This window comes from Colletotrichum tamarilloi, assembly GCF_030869305.1.
Source record: "Colletotrichum tamarilloi strain Tom-12 chromosome Unknown Scaffold_25.1, whole genome shotgun sequence".
NCBI lineage: Eukaryota > Fungi > Ascomycota > Sordariomycetes > Glomerellales > Glomerellaceae > Colletotrichum > Colletotrichum tamarilloi.
Genome location: NW_026849408.1, coordinates 54,021 through 69,617, shown reverse-complemented (window position 1 = coordinate 69,617; position 15,597 = coordinate 54,021). Strand labels below are relative to the sequence as shown.

General features: G+C 54.1%; 7 protein-coding genes across 7 annotated transcripts; 6 read left to right on the top strand and 1 right to left on the bottom strand.

The window, feature by feature from the left end:
* Window positions 1–98: 98 nt before the first annotated feature.
* Window positions 99–1,570, top strand: CTAM01_07727 (uncharacterized protein; the record flags this gene model as incomplete). The annotated part of the gene is made up of 4 exons (XM_060523748.1): window positions 99–355; window positions 489–918; window positions 985–1,465; window positions 1,527–1,570. 4 exons carry the CDS (start codon window positions 99–101, stop codon window positions 1,568–1,570), a joined length of 1,212 nt encoding a protein of 403 aa, XP_060381495.1.
* A 1,083-nt stretch (window positions 1,571–2,653) lies between these two features.
* On the top strand, window positions 2,654–3,522 carry CTAM01_07726 (peroxisomal membrane protein 24; the record flags this gene model as incomplete). Its single annotated transcript, XM_060523747.1, has 4 exons — window positions 2,654–2,683; window positions 2,740–2,855; window positions 2,923–2,949; window positions 3,015–3,522. The coding sequence occupies 4 exons, from the start codon at window positions 2,654–2,656 to the stop codon at window positions 3,520–3,522; spliced, it is 681 nt and encodes a 226-aa protein (XP_060381494.1).
* Window positions 3,523–6,267: 2,745 nt separating this feature from the next.
* CTAM01_07725 (NADPH dehydrogenase) lies at window positions 6,268–7,960 on the top strand (the record flags this gene model as incomplete). Its single annotated transcript, XM_060523746.1, has 2 exons — window positions 6,268–6,359; window positions 6,733–7,960. 2 exons carry the CDS (start codon window positions 6,268–6,270, stop codon window positions 7,958–7,960), a joined length of 1,320 nt encoding a protein of 439 aa, XP_060381493.1.
* A 1,035-nt stretch (window positions 7,961–8,995) lies between these two features.
* On the top strand, window positions 8,996–10,029 carry CTAM01_07724 (40S ribosomal protein S15; the record flags this gene model as incomplete). The annotated part of the gene is made up of 4 exons (XM_060523745.1): window positions 8,996–9,148; window positions 9,320–9,396; window positions 9,584–9,880; window positions 9,960–10,029. Coding segments are annotated over 4 exons (597 nt in total), but the record flags the coding sequence as incomplete, so codon positions are not given.
* A 516-nt stretch (window positions 10,030–10,545) lies between these two features.
* On the bottom strand, window positions 10,546–11,832 carry CTAM01_07723 (nucleotide exchange factor SIL1; the record flags this gene model as incomplete). The annotated part of the gene is made up of 1 exon (XM_060523744.1): window positions 10,546–11,832. The coding sequence occupies one exon, from the start codon at window positions 11,830–11,832 to the stop codon at window positions 10,546–10,548; it is 1,287 nt and encodes a 428-aa protein (XP_060381491.1).
* A 582-nt stretch (window positions 11,833–12,414) lies between these two features.
* Window positions 12,415–13,130, top strand: CTAM01_07722 (NADH-ubiquinone oxidoreductase 17.8 kDa subunit; the record flags this gene model as incomplete). Its single annotated transcript, XM_060523743.1, has 3 exons — window positions 12,415–12,549; window positions 12,646–12,887; window positions 12,989–13,130. 3 exons carry the CDS (start codon window positions 12,415–12,417, stop codon window positions 13,128–13,130), a joined length of 519 nt encoding a protein of 172 aa, XP_060381490.1.
* A 1,148-nt stretch (window positions 13,131–14,278) lies between these two features.
* On the top strand, window positions 14,279–15,358 carry CTAM01_07721 (uncharacterized protein; the record flags this gene model as incomplete). Its single annotated transcript, XM_060523742.1, has 1 exon — window positions 14,279–15,358. One exon carries the CDS (start codon window positions 14,279–14,281, stop codon window positions 15,356–15,358), a length of 1,080 nt encoding a protein of 359 aa, XP_060381489.1.
* Between the last annotated feature and the right edge of the window lie 239 nt (window positions 15,359–15,597).

Below are 15,597 nucleotides of genomic sequence, written 5' to 3'. Positions count from 1 at the left end.
CCGTAACTATAAAGCTGGAACAAACCTTCGCCAAGATATCGTCTGTCTTTTCGCATCTCGACAAGCATCGTGGGGGGCTTAGATTACATCGATTCATCATGGGATTCATCCTCCAAACGAGCATCATCTTCACCGTGATCCTCGGCGTGGCCTTGCAGCTCGTGCTCAAGGATCCCATTTGGCTGGGCCTGGGAATCGGCAAGGAATTCCAGCCTCTCTCCGACTTCCCCTACTCGTGCCGTCGTATAGAGGATCCAAGACTGCAGGCATGCGAGGATATGTGGCTGTCCGAGGCTACACGCCAGCTCTTCCTCGCCTGTTCTGATCCCCTCTCTCGCCAGCAATGGCTACCAAAGTACGTGTTCTAATAGCAGCCCCTCCCATCTCCGTACCCGTCCCGTCCCGTGTTATCGCCCCGCTCCCCGTTCCCGGGCCGGATCGGTGAGATCCGGAAAGGCAAGCTAACCTCATCCCGCTCCGACGTCTAGCGCACAGCACATGAACGCATCGGGCCGCTCCACGCGAGACGCCGTCATCGCGCTGGACATTGACATACCCAAGGGCGATGCATTTGAGTACCGCGTTCTCGAGACGCCGGGGTTTACAGGCACCGCCGGCGACGGACTGCTTCAGCTCGTCGGGATCACGGGTATTGACGCACCGAAGGGCGATAGAGTTGAGATCCTCGTGGTCAACAATGGCCCTTCCGTCGATCCCGTCACTGGCACTCTCCTAGACCAGAAGAGCGTGGGCGCCAACTCGACAATTGAAGTTTTCGAGACCGGGCCCAAGGCGATGGGGATGAAGCACGTCCGCACGTTTGCCAGCGCCAATATTTCGACGCCGAACAACATCGCTGCATTGTCTAGCGAGGATTTCTACTTTACGAATGCAAATGGGCCCCACAAAGTCGGGCTGGTAAGCGAAAAAAACATGCAATGTTCAAGATAGGAACAGGTTCAGCTGATGCACCGTAACTTGTAGCAATTCTTCATCGGCCCCTTGATGGGCGACGGCGACGTATCATTCTGCTCCGCCTCGACGGGATGCAAGCGCGTCTCCGAACGTCACCGCATGCCCAACGGCCTCGTCCGCGGCCTCGACGGCCTCATCTACGTCCCGAGCTCCATGGCGGGTGGCGTGCAGGTGTTTGAAGTGCTCTCAGGCAACGACGGCAACGGACTGAAGAAAGTGGTCGACATCCCCGTGCCATACGCCATCGACAACCTCTCGGTAGACGGCAAGGGCGACGTCTACGCCGCCATCTTCCCGCGGGGCATCGAGATTCTGCAAGCGGCCAAGGACCCGCTGAACGCGAGGCCCAAGAGCGCCGCGGTGCGTATTCGCAAGGAGGGGGACGGCGTCTACGTGTGGGAGAAGATTATCGAGGACGGGCTTGGGGAGGTGTTGCCTGGGACTACTACGGTTGTACACGACGCCAAGACGGGGAGATTGTTTTTTGGTGGTGAGTGCCGGTTCTGCCTTCTGCGTTTTGATGTATGAATTGTGTGGCTAACTTTGCTTAGGTGTAACATCGCCGTTTATTGCAGTCTGCGAGCCCAAGAACTGAGGGTGGATTGAGATTCGATGCCATCTCTGGCATGAATGTTGACTGTGGGGTTCATGTCTACGCAAACTAGTATCCTGTCATAGTGAGATGCCGCAGTTTCATCTTGTAAAATCTCATCTCTATAAACTCTTTGGGGTAAGTCGTGAAGTTATGACCGTTGCGCTGTGAATTGGGACTGAGATGAGATGAGATGAGCACTATTGGTGCTGCAAGTCTTAAGCACATGTGAAGAATCGGGGGTTCAAGGAATGCTCATGCCGCCACAGGGTACTGGCGCCAAGTGAGATTCACATGGAATTCATTGACACGTGGGAGGCCCAAGACATTAATTGACTCTTGCAATTGTCCCTACTTGTCATCAATCCTACACCCATTTCGCTCGAATATGATTTATTATGAAGGCCGATTTATTGTCCGGATGGATTACAATGAAGTGCAAGACTGAATGAATTGTTTGAATGTTCATAAGTACTAGGAGTTGAATGGCAATGTTGTCCTATCTCAATTGCCATCCGTCATCACATGCCAAAACCCCCAAACACCACGACGTTTTCCCCAGACGGGCGAATCCCTGGAAGGCTTAGCGGCGCGCCGGCCCTGCGTCATAGGGGCATGTGGGGGAACCGGGGGCTGGGGACAAGCCGTCTCCAGCGTGACTCGCCCAGAGCCGAACCCAGCCAGATTTCACCTCTAACCGTGGGACCAGACAGGTCTTGGGGCCGAGGTACGGGTACCGTCCACCACTCCTTGCCGCAAAGGTCATCCACCGCCCATCAACCACCACCACCAAACGACTCCCGACCACAACTTGTCCGTCTCAACTTCACACAACCCCGTTCCCCATTACCTCCGGTCCGAACCCTCCTAAAATTCTCCTCCGTAGACGTACTCTGTACTTGTCGCTCATTTGCTGCCTTTCCAAAACGATCGCGATCTCCATGCGCCGAGTGGAAGCTTTGTTGAACCGATAGCGACTCCATCGTCGCATTCCGTCGTCCACTAGGGGAGAGTACAAATTGCCGAGGCTAGACACTGCGACCGCCCACACATAGACGCAACACCCAGCAACGACCTTTGCCAAACATGTCGCTCGCCGCCCTCGATGGCCTCAAGGTAGAGCTAGCTATACGAACGAGGACCAGAGTGCATGGACTGACGCGCATTCATAGGCCGCAATCGAGCGCATCATCCTCGACCCCAAGTACCACGACATTCTCGCCGTCGTCAAAGGCGCCCGCAATGGAGCCGTCTACGGCGCAAAAGTCCGCTTTCCTCATGCCCTTGTGTATGTAGCGCATCCTCCAATCCGTTCTCATGGTCGAGTCAATACGCTAACTTCAGGCCCTCTACAGCATGATTTTCCTCTTCCGTTCTGGAACGTACGTGATCACCCTCCTCACCCCCAGCGAAACCACCTCCCGGCTAACATAGCAAACCTCAACAGACTCCGCCAAAAAGCAGGCCTTGTATTCCGCGCGACCCGAACACACGCCCGCAACCTCGCCAAGTTTGCGACAATCTACAAGCTCACAATGTACCTCCTCAAAAACTACGGCCCCAGCCCGGGCAAGGAAGGGCCCTATGACTCCTTCTTCGCCGGCCTGCTGGGCGGCTACATCGTCTTTGGCGGGCGCTCGCCGCGCAGTGGCAAGATCTCGAGCGTGAACCAGCAGATTGTCATCTACGTCTTTGCGCGCGTCGTCCTGGCGCTCGCCCGCCTCGCCGTGGCCCCCGGCAAGGGCCTCCCCGTCGTCAGCCGCGACGACGTCTCCGCCAAGATTAGCTACTACGCGTGGCCCGTCTTTGCGAGCACGAGTTGGGCCATGGTCATGTACCTGTTCCGTTGGCAGCCGCAGGAGCTGCAGCCTAGTTTGCGCAGCAGCATGACGTATATTTACCAGCAGAGCAGCGAGTGGGATTCGCTGAGGAACTTTATCTGGCATAACAAATAGATGGACCGGCGCTTTCTCATTGGGAGTTTCTGGTGGGTTGGATGGCGTGTACTTTAAGACGATTTGGCGTTGGTGGCGAGCTGTCTTCGGGTTTGGCTTTCGTTGATATTGGATATCGTGACTGGATGATGAGTTACATATGAGAAAGAACTCTGGCGGGATCTTGACAGCTTCGTGACATGGCATCATAGACCGGTCTCTCACTCATATACAAGTACGATTCGGGCTTTTATCTCACCAAGCGCGTCTTGTCTCTGGATAGGTGGTCTATTGCTTGTGGTCCCTCCAGGAGGAATTCGGTGACGTCCTCATACCACTCCCGAAGTCCTTGCTTGTCACAGAGTTGATGACGGATCTCTGATGCCTGCGCCTCACTCAACGTTTGTCTTGCGTCGCTCGAACTCGCTAAAATGGCCTTGGACATGTCCCACACCTGTCTATTTCCCAATGGCTGACCTGGTCATATGTGCTGCCACTTGCTCGAACATGGGTATATCACACCCAACACGGGTATATAGGTCCAACATGCGCCATGGGACTACGTGTATTCGAGTATGAATACGGCCAGGCAGAGGTACCTTCCGCACATTGTCATGAACCTCGTCTTAAAGGTATATACCCCCCTTCAATCCCATTCCCGTCACCAGCAACAGCAGGCGCCCCTCTAGGTCGGGGGGTCAGGTCAAACTGGGCTGGGTGGTGGAGTGGTTCATGGTCAACAATTAACATCGCAAACCAGCCTACTCGACGACAGGCTTAGCGCATACGAGAGTCCCCGAGTTCGAATCCCAGCATGAGCACCAAGAGATGTAGCCACACCGGTGGTGAACTCTTTTTTAGGTGTTTGGGGAAGCTTCTAGATGTCTTACGCCCGCAGACCTCCTTTTCTTGATTCACGTGGATAAACGCGCGATCAGAGTCCTAATTAACAGCACGGAAGTGCACTATGTGATTATTGCCGTTACTCCAGTAGAACAACGCGAATTCGGTGCGTATTCCACCCCATTTGGGTGGGATCCTACGGCTCAGATGCCGGATAGCGAAGAAGTGGACGCGGCCTTGGGACCCGCCTAGATTATCATTCACATTGTGTCAAAGTAGAGAATGGCGTCGGACCAGGACGAGAGGACGAAAAACCCCGCTGTTGCGTTAGATGCTTGCCGCAAAGACAGGGATCGTTGCCCGGATTCCGCGCGGAGTGTCATTTGGCATAGGGCTGTTGTGGGTTCTTATGTAGGCGTTAATTATGAAGAGTGTGAAGAGGAAGCATAGTGTGATGCGAGGGAGCGCCTCAGAAGGAGGAATGGGAGGATCATGGCATTTGAGTTCAAAGCTGATGTCCGTGGGCTAAGATGATGTTGGTCTTTTCATAAGTGCCAGGTATTCATTCATCGTGCTCTGAGGTCTGGTTTGAGCTCGCGGTCAGCTGAAGTAGCGTACTGTCTCTATATTCTAAAACAATGAGAGTGAGGGACGGTGAGCTCGGAATTGAAGCGATCGTGAGATTCCCTCGTTGTGCCCCTGTTTGCTGCAGAATGTCAAGTGCACCTCAGTGATGGAGTTCTAAGTGGGCCCCATCGCAAACGGTGTGGCGTGTGGCTGATGTTAGGAGATAAGGTGACACACGCCACACTGAAGCTTATCGCCGACGACCAAAATTCCGTCCATCATCCCAGATCTCGGACCGGCAGACTGCAACTGCGAGAAAAAAGTTCTCTCATGAAGGATTATCAATCATCTGCCCATAGTAGACGTTTGTTCCTGTGAAGTACTGGGGCAGCAATTACCATGGCATTCCGATCCAGCCACGGCTTTGAGATTACCTGATCTAGACCCTGGAGGTTTGCCTAGCAAAGTACACCATGAACAGGCTTCATCCCACTCTCAGCCAAGTCGCCGCGGGCTCTTGATGAAGCTTGGCCTTGTTGTTATTTGTTCCCGGCAAAATCCCGAGGTCCGGTAGTGCGGCAGGACGATGGTGTGTGGGGCAGGTATCTGAATCGCCGGGCCGTTCGCCGCAACCTCGTAGCATTTCTCAGCACGTCAGAACTTCCCGACGAGTTTAAGGTTGCATAGTTCTGTTCCTGGTTCTTGGGCCTGCGTCGACGCCTCAAAGACTTGGTCTGGGAACTGACAAGGCTGCATTCAGGCTTCATAATTGGACACTGAGCAAGATTGAATGTTGGCCAAGGTACTGATCACCACCGGGACGTCACCACGTTCTCTGTGCTCTCCCTACCGTTTTGGGCCCCCTGTTGCGAGACAACAAGTTGATCAAGTCACAAGCTCGAAGCTGTCAAACGCAACCCCACCGACACCCACGCGCCCCGTCTTCGTTGCCTCGCAGTCTCTGGCACCTCTGCTGTTCATCGTACTATACGATTTCTAAGCAGAGCCCTTGAAAACTTCGTCTGTCGACGTGGCTGCCCACCCAAGTCTCGAAGAGAGCTCGGACGCTCAACCCGCTTTTGGCAATATCGGGCCCAATTCGCCTTCATGATTCGTTGCCTTCTAGGTTATCGTCTGTCATCGTCTTTTTGCCCACACGGACCCATTCCGTTGCGGAGCCGCAGTTCTTTCTACACTAGTAGGGAGACCTCGTCCAAGGGGAACTCGATACGTTCGAGAACTTTTCCTTGTCGCCCAGGAACACCGCGTGTAGCGCCCTACAGAGTACCTCGGATTCTTCAGACTACCTTTGGAGTGGCATTTACCCAACCCACACCACCCCAATCCCTTCACATCATGGAGCAGTGCAAGGCACAAGCACCAGGACCCGGCTTCGGTTTCACCGCTCGGAGAGTGAGCGGATCTGGTGGCTCGCTGAGAAATGGACGGTAAGGCGTCCGACCCGCTCGCCGAGTTGTCGCCGTGTACGACGGAGGGGAGGTCATTTCTAAGCCTTCCAGGGCCACGGGAAAAGTCTTTTCGCCCAATGGATCAACAAACTCATTGCGGGAAGATCTAGTTGTGGGGGCGAGTGCCGAGGACTGCTCATGTTCCTGGTGGGACTCTCCAGATGATTCCACGACAATGCCGTCCGTGGTGGGCTCTTGGTTGACTTACACCAAGTCTCTGGAATATACAAATACCCTCAAGACCTCCCTCTTTTCAAGTGAAGAGAGCCATCATCACAAGCTATATCTTCATCCATCACTCTGATCTACAGTAAATTTCATCTCTCTACTTCCATTTGAACTGCATTTCTAGATACCCCCTTTCGACTTTCAAAACCTACCTTTCCAAAACAATCACAATGGCCGCCGAGAACACCAAGCTCTTCCAGCCTCTCAAGGCCGGCAGAATGGAACTCGGCCACCGCGTCGTCATGGCCCCCCTCACCCGCTACCGCGCCGACGACGACTCCGTTCCCCTCGACCTCGTCTCTCAGTACTACGCCGACCGCGCCTCGACCCCGGGCACACTCATCATCACCGAGGCCACCGCCGTCTCCCCGGCCGACGTCGGCGATCTCGACCTCCCCGACTTCTCCACTCCGGCCCAGATCGCCGCCTGGAAGAACGTCTTTGACGCCATCCACGCCAAGGGCAGCTACGTCTTCCAGCAGCTCTGGTCCCTCGGCCGCGCCGCTGACCCCGAGTTCGTCCGGGGCCGCGGCTTCAAGTACTGCTCCTCCTCCGACGTTCAGATGACCGGCCGCCCCTGCAAGCCCGACGCCCTCACAGAGGAGGAGATCTGGGAAAAGATCAACAACTGGCGCGTCGCCGCCCGCAACGTCATCGCCGCCGGCGGTGACGGCGTCGAGATCCACGGCGCCCACGGCTACCTCGTCGACCAGTTCACCCGCGACTCGGCCAACAAGCGCACCGACAAGTGGGGCGGCTCCGTCGAGAACCGCGCCCGCTTCCTCCTCGAGATCGTCAAGGCCGTCGTTGAGGAGGTTGGCGCCGAGCGCGTCGCCCTGCGCCTGAGTCCCTTTGCCACCTTCCAGGAGTCCTACTCCACCAGCCCCGACACCTGGGAGCAGACGGCCTACATTGTCCGCGAGATCAAGAAGGCCGGCCATAAGCTCGCCTATCTCTCCCTCGTCGAGGCCGTCGGCAACCCCGTCAACCTGGGCATCGTGCCCCGCCAGGTCACGGACGACGTGCAGCCCTTTGACGAGGCCAAGCCCCAGACGCTTGACTTCATCCTCGAGGAGTGGGACAACATCTCCCCCGTCGTCGTCGCGGGTGGCTACCTCGGCGACAGCGCCCGCTGGGCCGTCGACGAGCGCTACGCCAAGTGGGATGTCGCCGTTGCTTTCGGCCGCTACTTCATCTCCAACCCGGACCTCGTCTTCCGCGTCAAGAACAACGTCGCCTTCACCCCCTACGACCGCACTACTTTCTACAAGAAGAAGAGCAACGATGGCTACAACACGTACGAGTTCAGCGAGGAGTACAAGAAGGTCAACGGTGTTAACGGCTCCGCCTAAGTTCTTTTTTACCAAGAGACACTGGAACGGGCCGAGGCTGGGAATGGTATAGAGGATATGGGCATTTACATGCATAGCATTGGAGTTTTTGGGTTTGGCATGATAAAAGATCTATGAGGGTCGATATAGATATACATGAATACAACTTTCTTTTTGTCTACTTTTATGTATGTTGGCTATGTGACGGAGAATAATGCTGGAGGGTAACAGTCTTTCCTAAACACTTCTTGGGTCCGGTGCTGATTTGTTTGACTTACATCTTTGTTCCTGCGTAATGTTGCCTGGCACTGACGGCGTTGCTTGGTAGCAGAGAATCTCGTCATTTTGCCGGCCTGGCCTACCCACTTGAGCATGCCCTGGTTCTGTCTAGATTGGATTTGGTATTTGCCCACTTTCACTACGAGATAAGCATAAACAGGGTCGTCTTATAACAAGTGAATGCTGTAGAACCACGGTCGCCGAGGCTGAGTCCAGAGCATCTAAGGGTGAATAATCTTAAGACGACCCTCAAAACTGATGAGGTGCCCATGCCTTCTTGTTGCGTGCTACTCCAAGTTGTCGCTGATATGTGTTGTGTGATTTGTAGGCTGTAGCTCGCCCGATGCATCGATCTAGAAGGGACCCGCAAAGTGCCGAAACTGAATATTAGGTACGGATGCGTGAAGTGAGTAAGATGCTGCGGGATCTAATATCAATTGTGACATTATAGGCCTGGTCGTTAACGCTAAAGAACTGGGTGATTTGTCGGACCATTAAACATCAAGGATATATCGCAGATGTCCCATGTGTCGGATGCCATCGTACATGGGTAGAGGCACGGAACAGCTTCAACGGCAAAAGAGGAGCTGAAAGGGAACAAGTCGGCGCCTGTGTGGAGCAGGAAGTCCGGTCGGCGGCCGGAGAAAAAACGGAGGACTTATGGTCCGAGCGCTCACCCGCCTTCCCCAAGCAAATTTCAACCAAAAAGATCACATGACGCGGTAGGAGGGCAACCGAACCCTACCAAAAAGTGCGAGTGGGGCGATTGATTCGCAGAGAAGCGAAACCTCCAAGCGACTGCAGCCCCAGCATCCTTTCCAAAACTTCGACACCACCGGCAATTCAGCTTATTCGCCTTCGATAGACCGCATCGAAAGCGAATTCCCTGGCAACTCACAACCCGCAAAGATGGCTGACGACCCCGAATACGTACGTGCGAATCTCCTCCTGTTTCCCTGAGCGATGGAAAAAGAATAAAGCAATTTCGAATGGACGCGCCCGCGACAAGGAAAAAAACGGGGGAGGGACTTGTTGCGTGGTGGCGTGGGCTTCACATCTTGGAACAGAACAGTTTTTGGCTGACTGGATGGACGCATACAGAACGCCGAGGAGGCTGCCGAGCTCAAGAAGAGAAGAGCGTTCCGCAAGTTCCAGTACCGCGGAATCGACCTCGAGGCGTACGTTTGCCCATATCTCACATCCCACCACCATCAATCACACCTGGCACCCCACGATCGACGAACACCACGATGGTTTCATCACCATCTTCCCTCTCTCCACCTACCTCACGATCCGAAGACACCGAGAATCAATCGCACCACATGAGGGGAACAGTCTAAGCTAACATGTCTTCTCGCTCCATAGTCTCCTTGACCTCGACTCTGAGCAGCTCCGCGATGTCGTCCACGCCCGTGCCCGCCGGCGCATCAACCGCGGTCTCAAGCGCCGCCCCATGGGCTTGATCAAGAAGCTCCGCAAGGCCAAGCAGGAGGCCAAGCCCAACGAGAAGCCCGACCTCGTCAAGACCCACCTCCGTGACATGATTGTCGTCCCCGAGATGATCGGCTCCGTCATTGGCATCTACTCCGGCAAGGAGTTCAACACCGTCGAGATCAAGCCCGAGATGGTTGGTCACTACCTTGCTGAATTCTCCATCTCTTAGTATGTGCCCCCCTTCCACCCCGATTATGCTGCCTAGACGTAGCGATACGCCTCGAAACAAATACTGACAGCCTACCAGCCGCCCCGTCAAGCACGGAAGACCCGGTATCGGTGCCACGCACTCTTCTCGTTTCATCCCCCTGAAGTAAGGGAGAGTATGGTTGTGGGCTGTCTATGGGAGGTTCTTGCATTCAAACGGGCATCAAGGCGAAACGGGAAATGGTTTTGGTAGCAAGGCAAGGCCGCTATCATGTTGTTTGGGCGATGATAGTTCAATACAACATCGTTGTCCGCTAAAAAGTTTGAGCCTCAAAATGGGAATGAATTCAACGAAGAGATACCAAAAGTACATTTCACTCTTCCACTCATACTTTGCCGTGACGTTTTACGACTGTCAATTTTCTTTTTGGTCGCGTAGGGAACTTTGATAAAAGTGGCCACTTTCTTGCAACTTAATTAAGCCCTTGTTCTTCAATATCAGAATGTCATCATTTGGACCCACCAGAATCTCGCTGACCAACCTGGAGGTTCAGGTACTTGAGGCTTATCACTTGTACGATACCGCTGAGGGCACCAGCATGGACAGTGATCATCTGTAACAACGGCACCGAAAGCACCTGGGTATATCTATGTCATGATCTATGCATCCTTTCTCATCACTCACATCACAGCTCATCCTTTCCAATCATCTTCAACTGCGCCTTCTCATGCGCATCAAGCCTCTCATACAGATCCCGGCTCCAGTGGCTCGAATCGCCCTTATTCTTCTCCATAATCGCCTTGACCGCAACCTTCCAGTTCTCGTCGCTCACGCGGTCGGCAACCCTCTTGGACCTGTCCGCCTCGGAGGCCTTGAACAGGGGCCAGACGCCAACGTCGGCGCCCATGTTCTCGTCGAGGAAGCTGTCCAGCACGAGCTGGCCGGTCTTACGCTGCGCAGTCTCCCATTGCGCGTCCTCGGGTGCTAGGACCTCGAGGAGGCGGTCCATGCCCTTGTTGGCGATGAAGTCGTCCCGGATGGTGGGGCTCTTGATGAGGCCTTTGATGGCGGCGACTTGCGCCTTGGCCTTGTTCGCGGCGCGGAGGACGTCGTGGTTCGCTGCGTCGCCGGCACCGTTCTCAGGTGAAGAGCGTACGAAGGAGGCGTAGAAGCCGTCCCGGATCTTGAGCTGCGGCGCCTTGTGGAGGGAGCGGCAGGATGAGTCCATGAGTTGGGGCCAAACCTTGGTCACCTCCTCGAGGGCAGTGGGGTTGTTCTGGAGAGCGCCGGAGATGATGGCTGCCGCCTGCTGGTCGCGGGGCACTGCGCCCTCGGACGGCGCGGGTGTCTTGGGGTCAATCATGAGGCAGAAGAGGGACTTGACGGTGTCAAAGGTCTCTGTGATTTTGAGGCCGTAGTAAATGTCGTGAGAAATGTCCTCGAGAAACTCGAGGGCCTCGTCCATGGGAAGGTCGCTTCCGTGGGGCCCCTTTTTGACGTACTCGAGACTCGTGTAGAACTCGCCCGACTCCTGCTTGGGTTGCTTCACCACGCCGACTGGTTCGTATTTTGGCGCGTCCTTGGGAATCTGCGCTTCCGCAGGTGCTGCTTCGTCCGAGTCCACGACCACGATGGAGCGGTCGACGGGCAGGCCCTCAAGTTCCGGGTTCTTCTCGGTTGGGTCGTTGATCTTGGCCTCCTTTTTGCCCGTGTTGATGTTTAGGCGTACGTGGAGTCCGGGGGGTAATTCTTGATCATCGTGAACTAATTGAAAATCTTCCGTGGGTTGGAAGATTTTGGGATAACATTCTGATGGGTTGTCGGTGTGGCAGATGAGCTCTACTTCCGCTGATGGTGAGGGCGCTGACGGTGATGAGGCGGAGGCTGATGATGCGAAAAAGACGAGGCCGAGAACGACCATGAAAATTGTGAATGGAAGAAGAGACGTGCGGGTTGATCTCCTCGACGCCATTTCGACCAATTTAAGTAAAGGGTTTGACCTTTGTATGTTGTTGGTTGCAGAGGTGTTGAGATGGATGATATTGATGAATCTGGCCGGGTGAACAGATACAATCTTATCTGATGTGTAGGACCAGCTAAAAACGCTGTATTGCTGTAAGAGATTGTACGCAAGGTGGACCTCAAGGAACTCAAAACTTGACTCAGTCTAAGGATGCAATTTGATGCAACGATAATCGGTTGAAGAGATGCACGCCTTTATACACAACCGCAAGATTATGAATGAGTCAACAGTGGAAAAGGACAGGTTACCATCGCGAAATAGAAATCCGTCGAAGTCGTCCGTCTGGCCAAGTTGTATCCAAAAGCCCCATTAAGAGGCGATTTCACTTATTTGAATTCGGCAACCGATGATTGGCTCAATAGACGCGGGCGGTCGCGCTTGTGCGCGCTAGCGCTAATCCACGAAAAGTGACGCTCCTCCGGCACCTTGGATCAACCTCCACCAAGCCGAAGCTCCCTCCTCGAGAGACGTACTCCCAGCAACCGATATCCCATCGTCAATTGACACACCGTTTCCGAAACGTCATACACGATGCAGGCCATTCGAACGCGGGCTGTCTGCATCGCGCGCCAGTCACGGCTGACTGGCCTGCGCCAATCGAGAACCTACGCCTCCGGAGGTGACCACGGCCACCACCACGCCCACACCGTCGAGGAGCCCATTGGCGTACGTCTGCGAACAACCCCTCCTCTGTTGTCAATTGGCGGTCGATGTGCTATTGGCAGTTATATGAATCCAATTGGCTTACTTGAGACTCGATAGAACTTCTTCTGGGCCGTCGTTGCCATTATCCCGTCCGCATACGCCGTCTACAAGATCACCGCCCCCGGCAAGGACGGCGAGCCTCCTTACCTCACCCAGAAGATCCACGAGGCGTGGCACTGGCAGGAGACATGGAAGGAGAGAAACGCGCTGCACACCAAGGCCGTTGAGCAGGCCGGTTTCGACAGACTGCTCTTCTTCTCCACCCCTGCCAACCGCGATGTCGACCTCAGATTCCCCGAGTACGCCTCCCCCCAACCGAGCATCCCCTTGCGAAATGGAAGGCGTCTAGGCCTTCATAATGGAAAAGAGAAAAGAATAGAAGCTGACAACTGATGCCCAGAGCCGTGTCCAACTTCGCCGCCCGCAACGTTATTGCCGGTTCCCAGACCAACCTGGACCACGTGATTGCCCACTACAAGAAGCAGCACCTCGACGAGGAGGAGCGGAAAGCAAAGAAGCTTGCCGCGCAGAAGCAGGAATGAGAGTAGGGTGTGGTGTATGATACCGTTACATAGATCAACTCGAGGTTGAATCAAAAATTTCAGTTCTTTTGTTATCTGTTGACCACCCTCCAGTATGCTGTGGTAGCAACAGACGAAGATCAAGACGAGTGCCTTAGCTTCACTTGCTTGATCTTGCTTGGCGTCCTGGGGGCGGCTATTGGTTTCCTGAACTTCTGGTATGCTCATGCCTTTTGCACATCAAGCTTAGCTATCCCGTCTACCGCCTGCCATTGGGAGACCGCACTGGGCGTGTTCGAGCCACGGACCTGCCTGGTCTGCTTAGGAAGCTCTGATTCTTACGCTTCTCTAGTAATCATTACTCTATTATCAAATATGTCCCGTGCTCCACCGACTTCCTTCCCATTCCTGATGAATCTCAACACTTATTTCCTCACAAAGAGCAGGTAAGCTATCTAAGGTATTTCGCGGAGATATGGCAATCACAGGTTCTGACTTCCTTACCTAGGAGTGTAGATAAGACCAGCAATGTCGTGCGACTCGTGACCACCGTATGGTGCCATCTCAACCCACCTTCCAACTCCCTGCTGTTGAATCGTACCCAACTCTCGCTAGCAGCTTCCCACCGCGAGTCGTTTTTGGGTACTTGATAAGGTATACCAAAGAAAGTGATCGCATCTTGCACCTGGCACCCAGATGGCTTACAAGGCAAGGTAGACGTTCGTGCACCTCCCTTCTCTCTCTTGGCTTCCTGGTATCTTCCTTCCACCATAATCTACTCTGCTTCTCTTCTCGAACTCATCCTCTTCTGTCGCCTTTCTCCCATATCTTCTCCTTCGACAGACTTCGTCATTCATCACAATCCGCATTATCCCCAAGACTTTCTTCGTTATTCATCCATTCTTCTTGTTAATCGTCCCATCGTAGTGCTCGTCGAGTACTTAGACATTTCATACACAACCCACTATACACGACACGAGCTTTACGTCGTCGGCATCACAATGTCGCTACTACCCATGCCTCACATGCTCACCTTCATAGAAGGCCCGAGGATAGCAATGAGAAATTACCCAATCGGGGCTGCCATTTTCCAGGGCCCGGCCATGTTCAGGGTGACCAATTTCCAACCAGAAGATGACCGGCTCTCCAATTTCTAGGAGGGATTGACGATGCCCGCTGCCAACGCAATCAAGGGGCTCTACCGGGAATTCTGCCCACGGCTGGAGGAAGTTCCCATGTCGCGACACATAATGAACGCTATGCACCATTCTATACTATGCGAGTTCATGAACACCATTGGATTCATGGTATTCGGAAACCATCTCATACCTCTCGACCCTAACGAGCTTCTGCCTTTTGGAGACCCGAACGGAAATGCCCGGTTCACCGGATACTACAATGACACCATCTCCGTTTTCAGAGCCACAAGGGACATCACCATGGGCGAGGAAATTCGGATGTGTCGTCCATCTTTCATGTGTCTCTGCACGCTATGCTCTGTTCCGCCACCAGCCACAGCCTTGCGGCTTAACCCCGCAGCCTTCCCGTTCTTTTCCACCGCTGGCAGTGCCACCAGTAGCGGAGCGGTCGACAAAGAAAGACACGTGCAAGCCGACGGGTGCGAGGATGACGAGGATGGCGAGAACGGCGATAACGAAGAAAGCAATGAAAGTGACCAAGACGAGGAAGGACAAGAGACCCTCGAGATTCCAAGACGAAATAAAGGCAAGGGAAAAGCCGTTGATATGGAACTCGACAACGGTGAAGGCCCCAGCAGGCCCAGAGAAGAGTGGCAGGTCAGGGCAGAGGGCCAGGAAGAAGCCCCAAATCTCTACTCTGGTACCGGAAATAGTCCCCTTTCCTTTCGAGCAGCCTTGGCGCTACCGGCTCCGGGGTCTGCAGGGTCAAGACCTCGTGACCCTCTTACAATGAATCCGGCCACCCTGTCTACTGGTAATCAGCAGCAAAAGAAGGTCGCCAAGTCCGACAGCGGTGGTGATGCAGAACATGTTGAGGATGTTGCCAACAAGGACGGAGCGAACGATATGGCACAAAACAAGAAGCTAGGCCGCACAGCTAGATTCAAACTGGTCTTGAGGAAGAAATTTGGAATCAAAGACAAGCGCGAGGCCGGGAATAACAAGGATAACCAAGCTGAAGGCGAGCAAATAGGGGACAACCAATCCGGTGTCAAACATCCTGGTGACGGCGAGCCGGCAACCAGCGAACATCAGGAGTTGGCAGATTAGATTCCTGTTCCCGGCCGGGGATAGTGTTAATGGGCGGGCACGTATGGCAGACAAAAATTAGAATACGGAGGTCGGCGGGTGTAGCTTCAATAAATATGTTTACAAGGGCTCTGGGGTGCATTCTTTGCGTGATTCAACGATACTGGTGTCAAAATACTGAATGAACAGTTGAACTTAAACGCCAGAACCACGGTGGAAGTTGGAATGTTGACCATATCCGTGGGTATTGAAAATCAGTC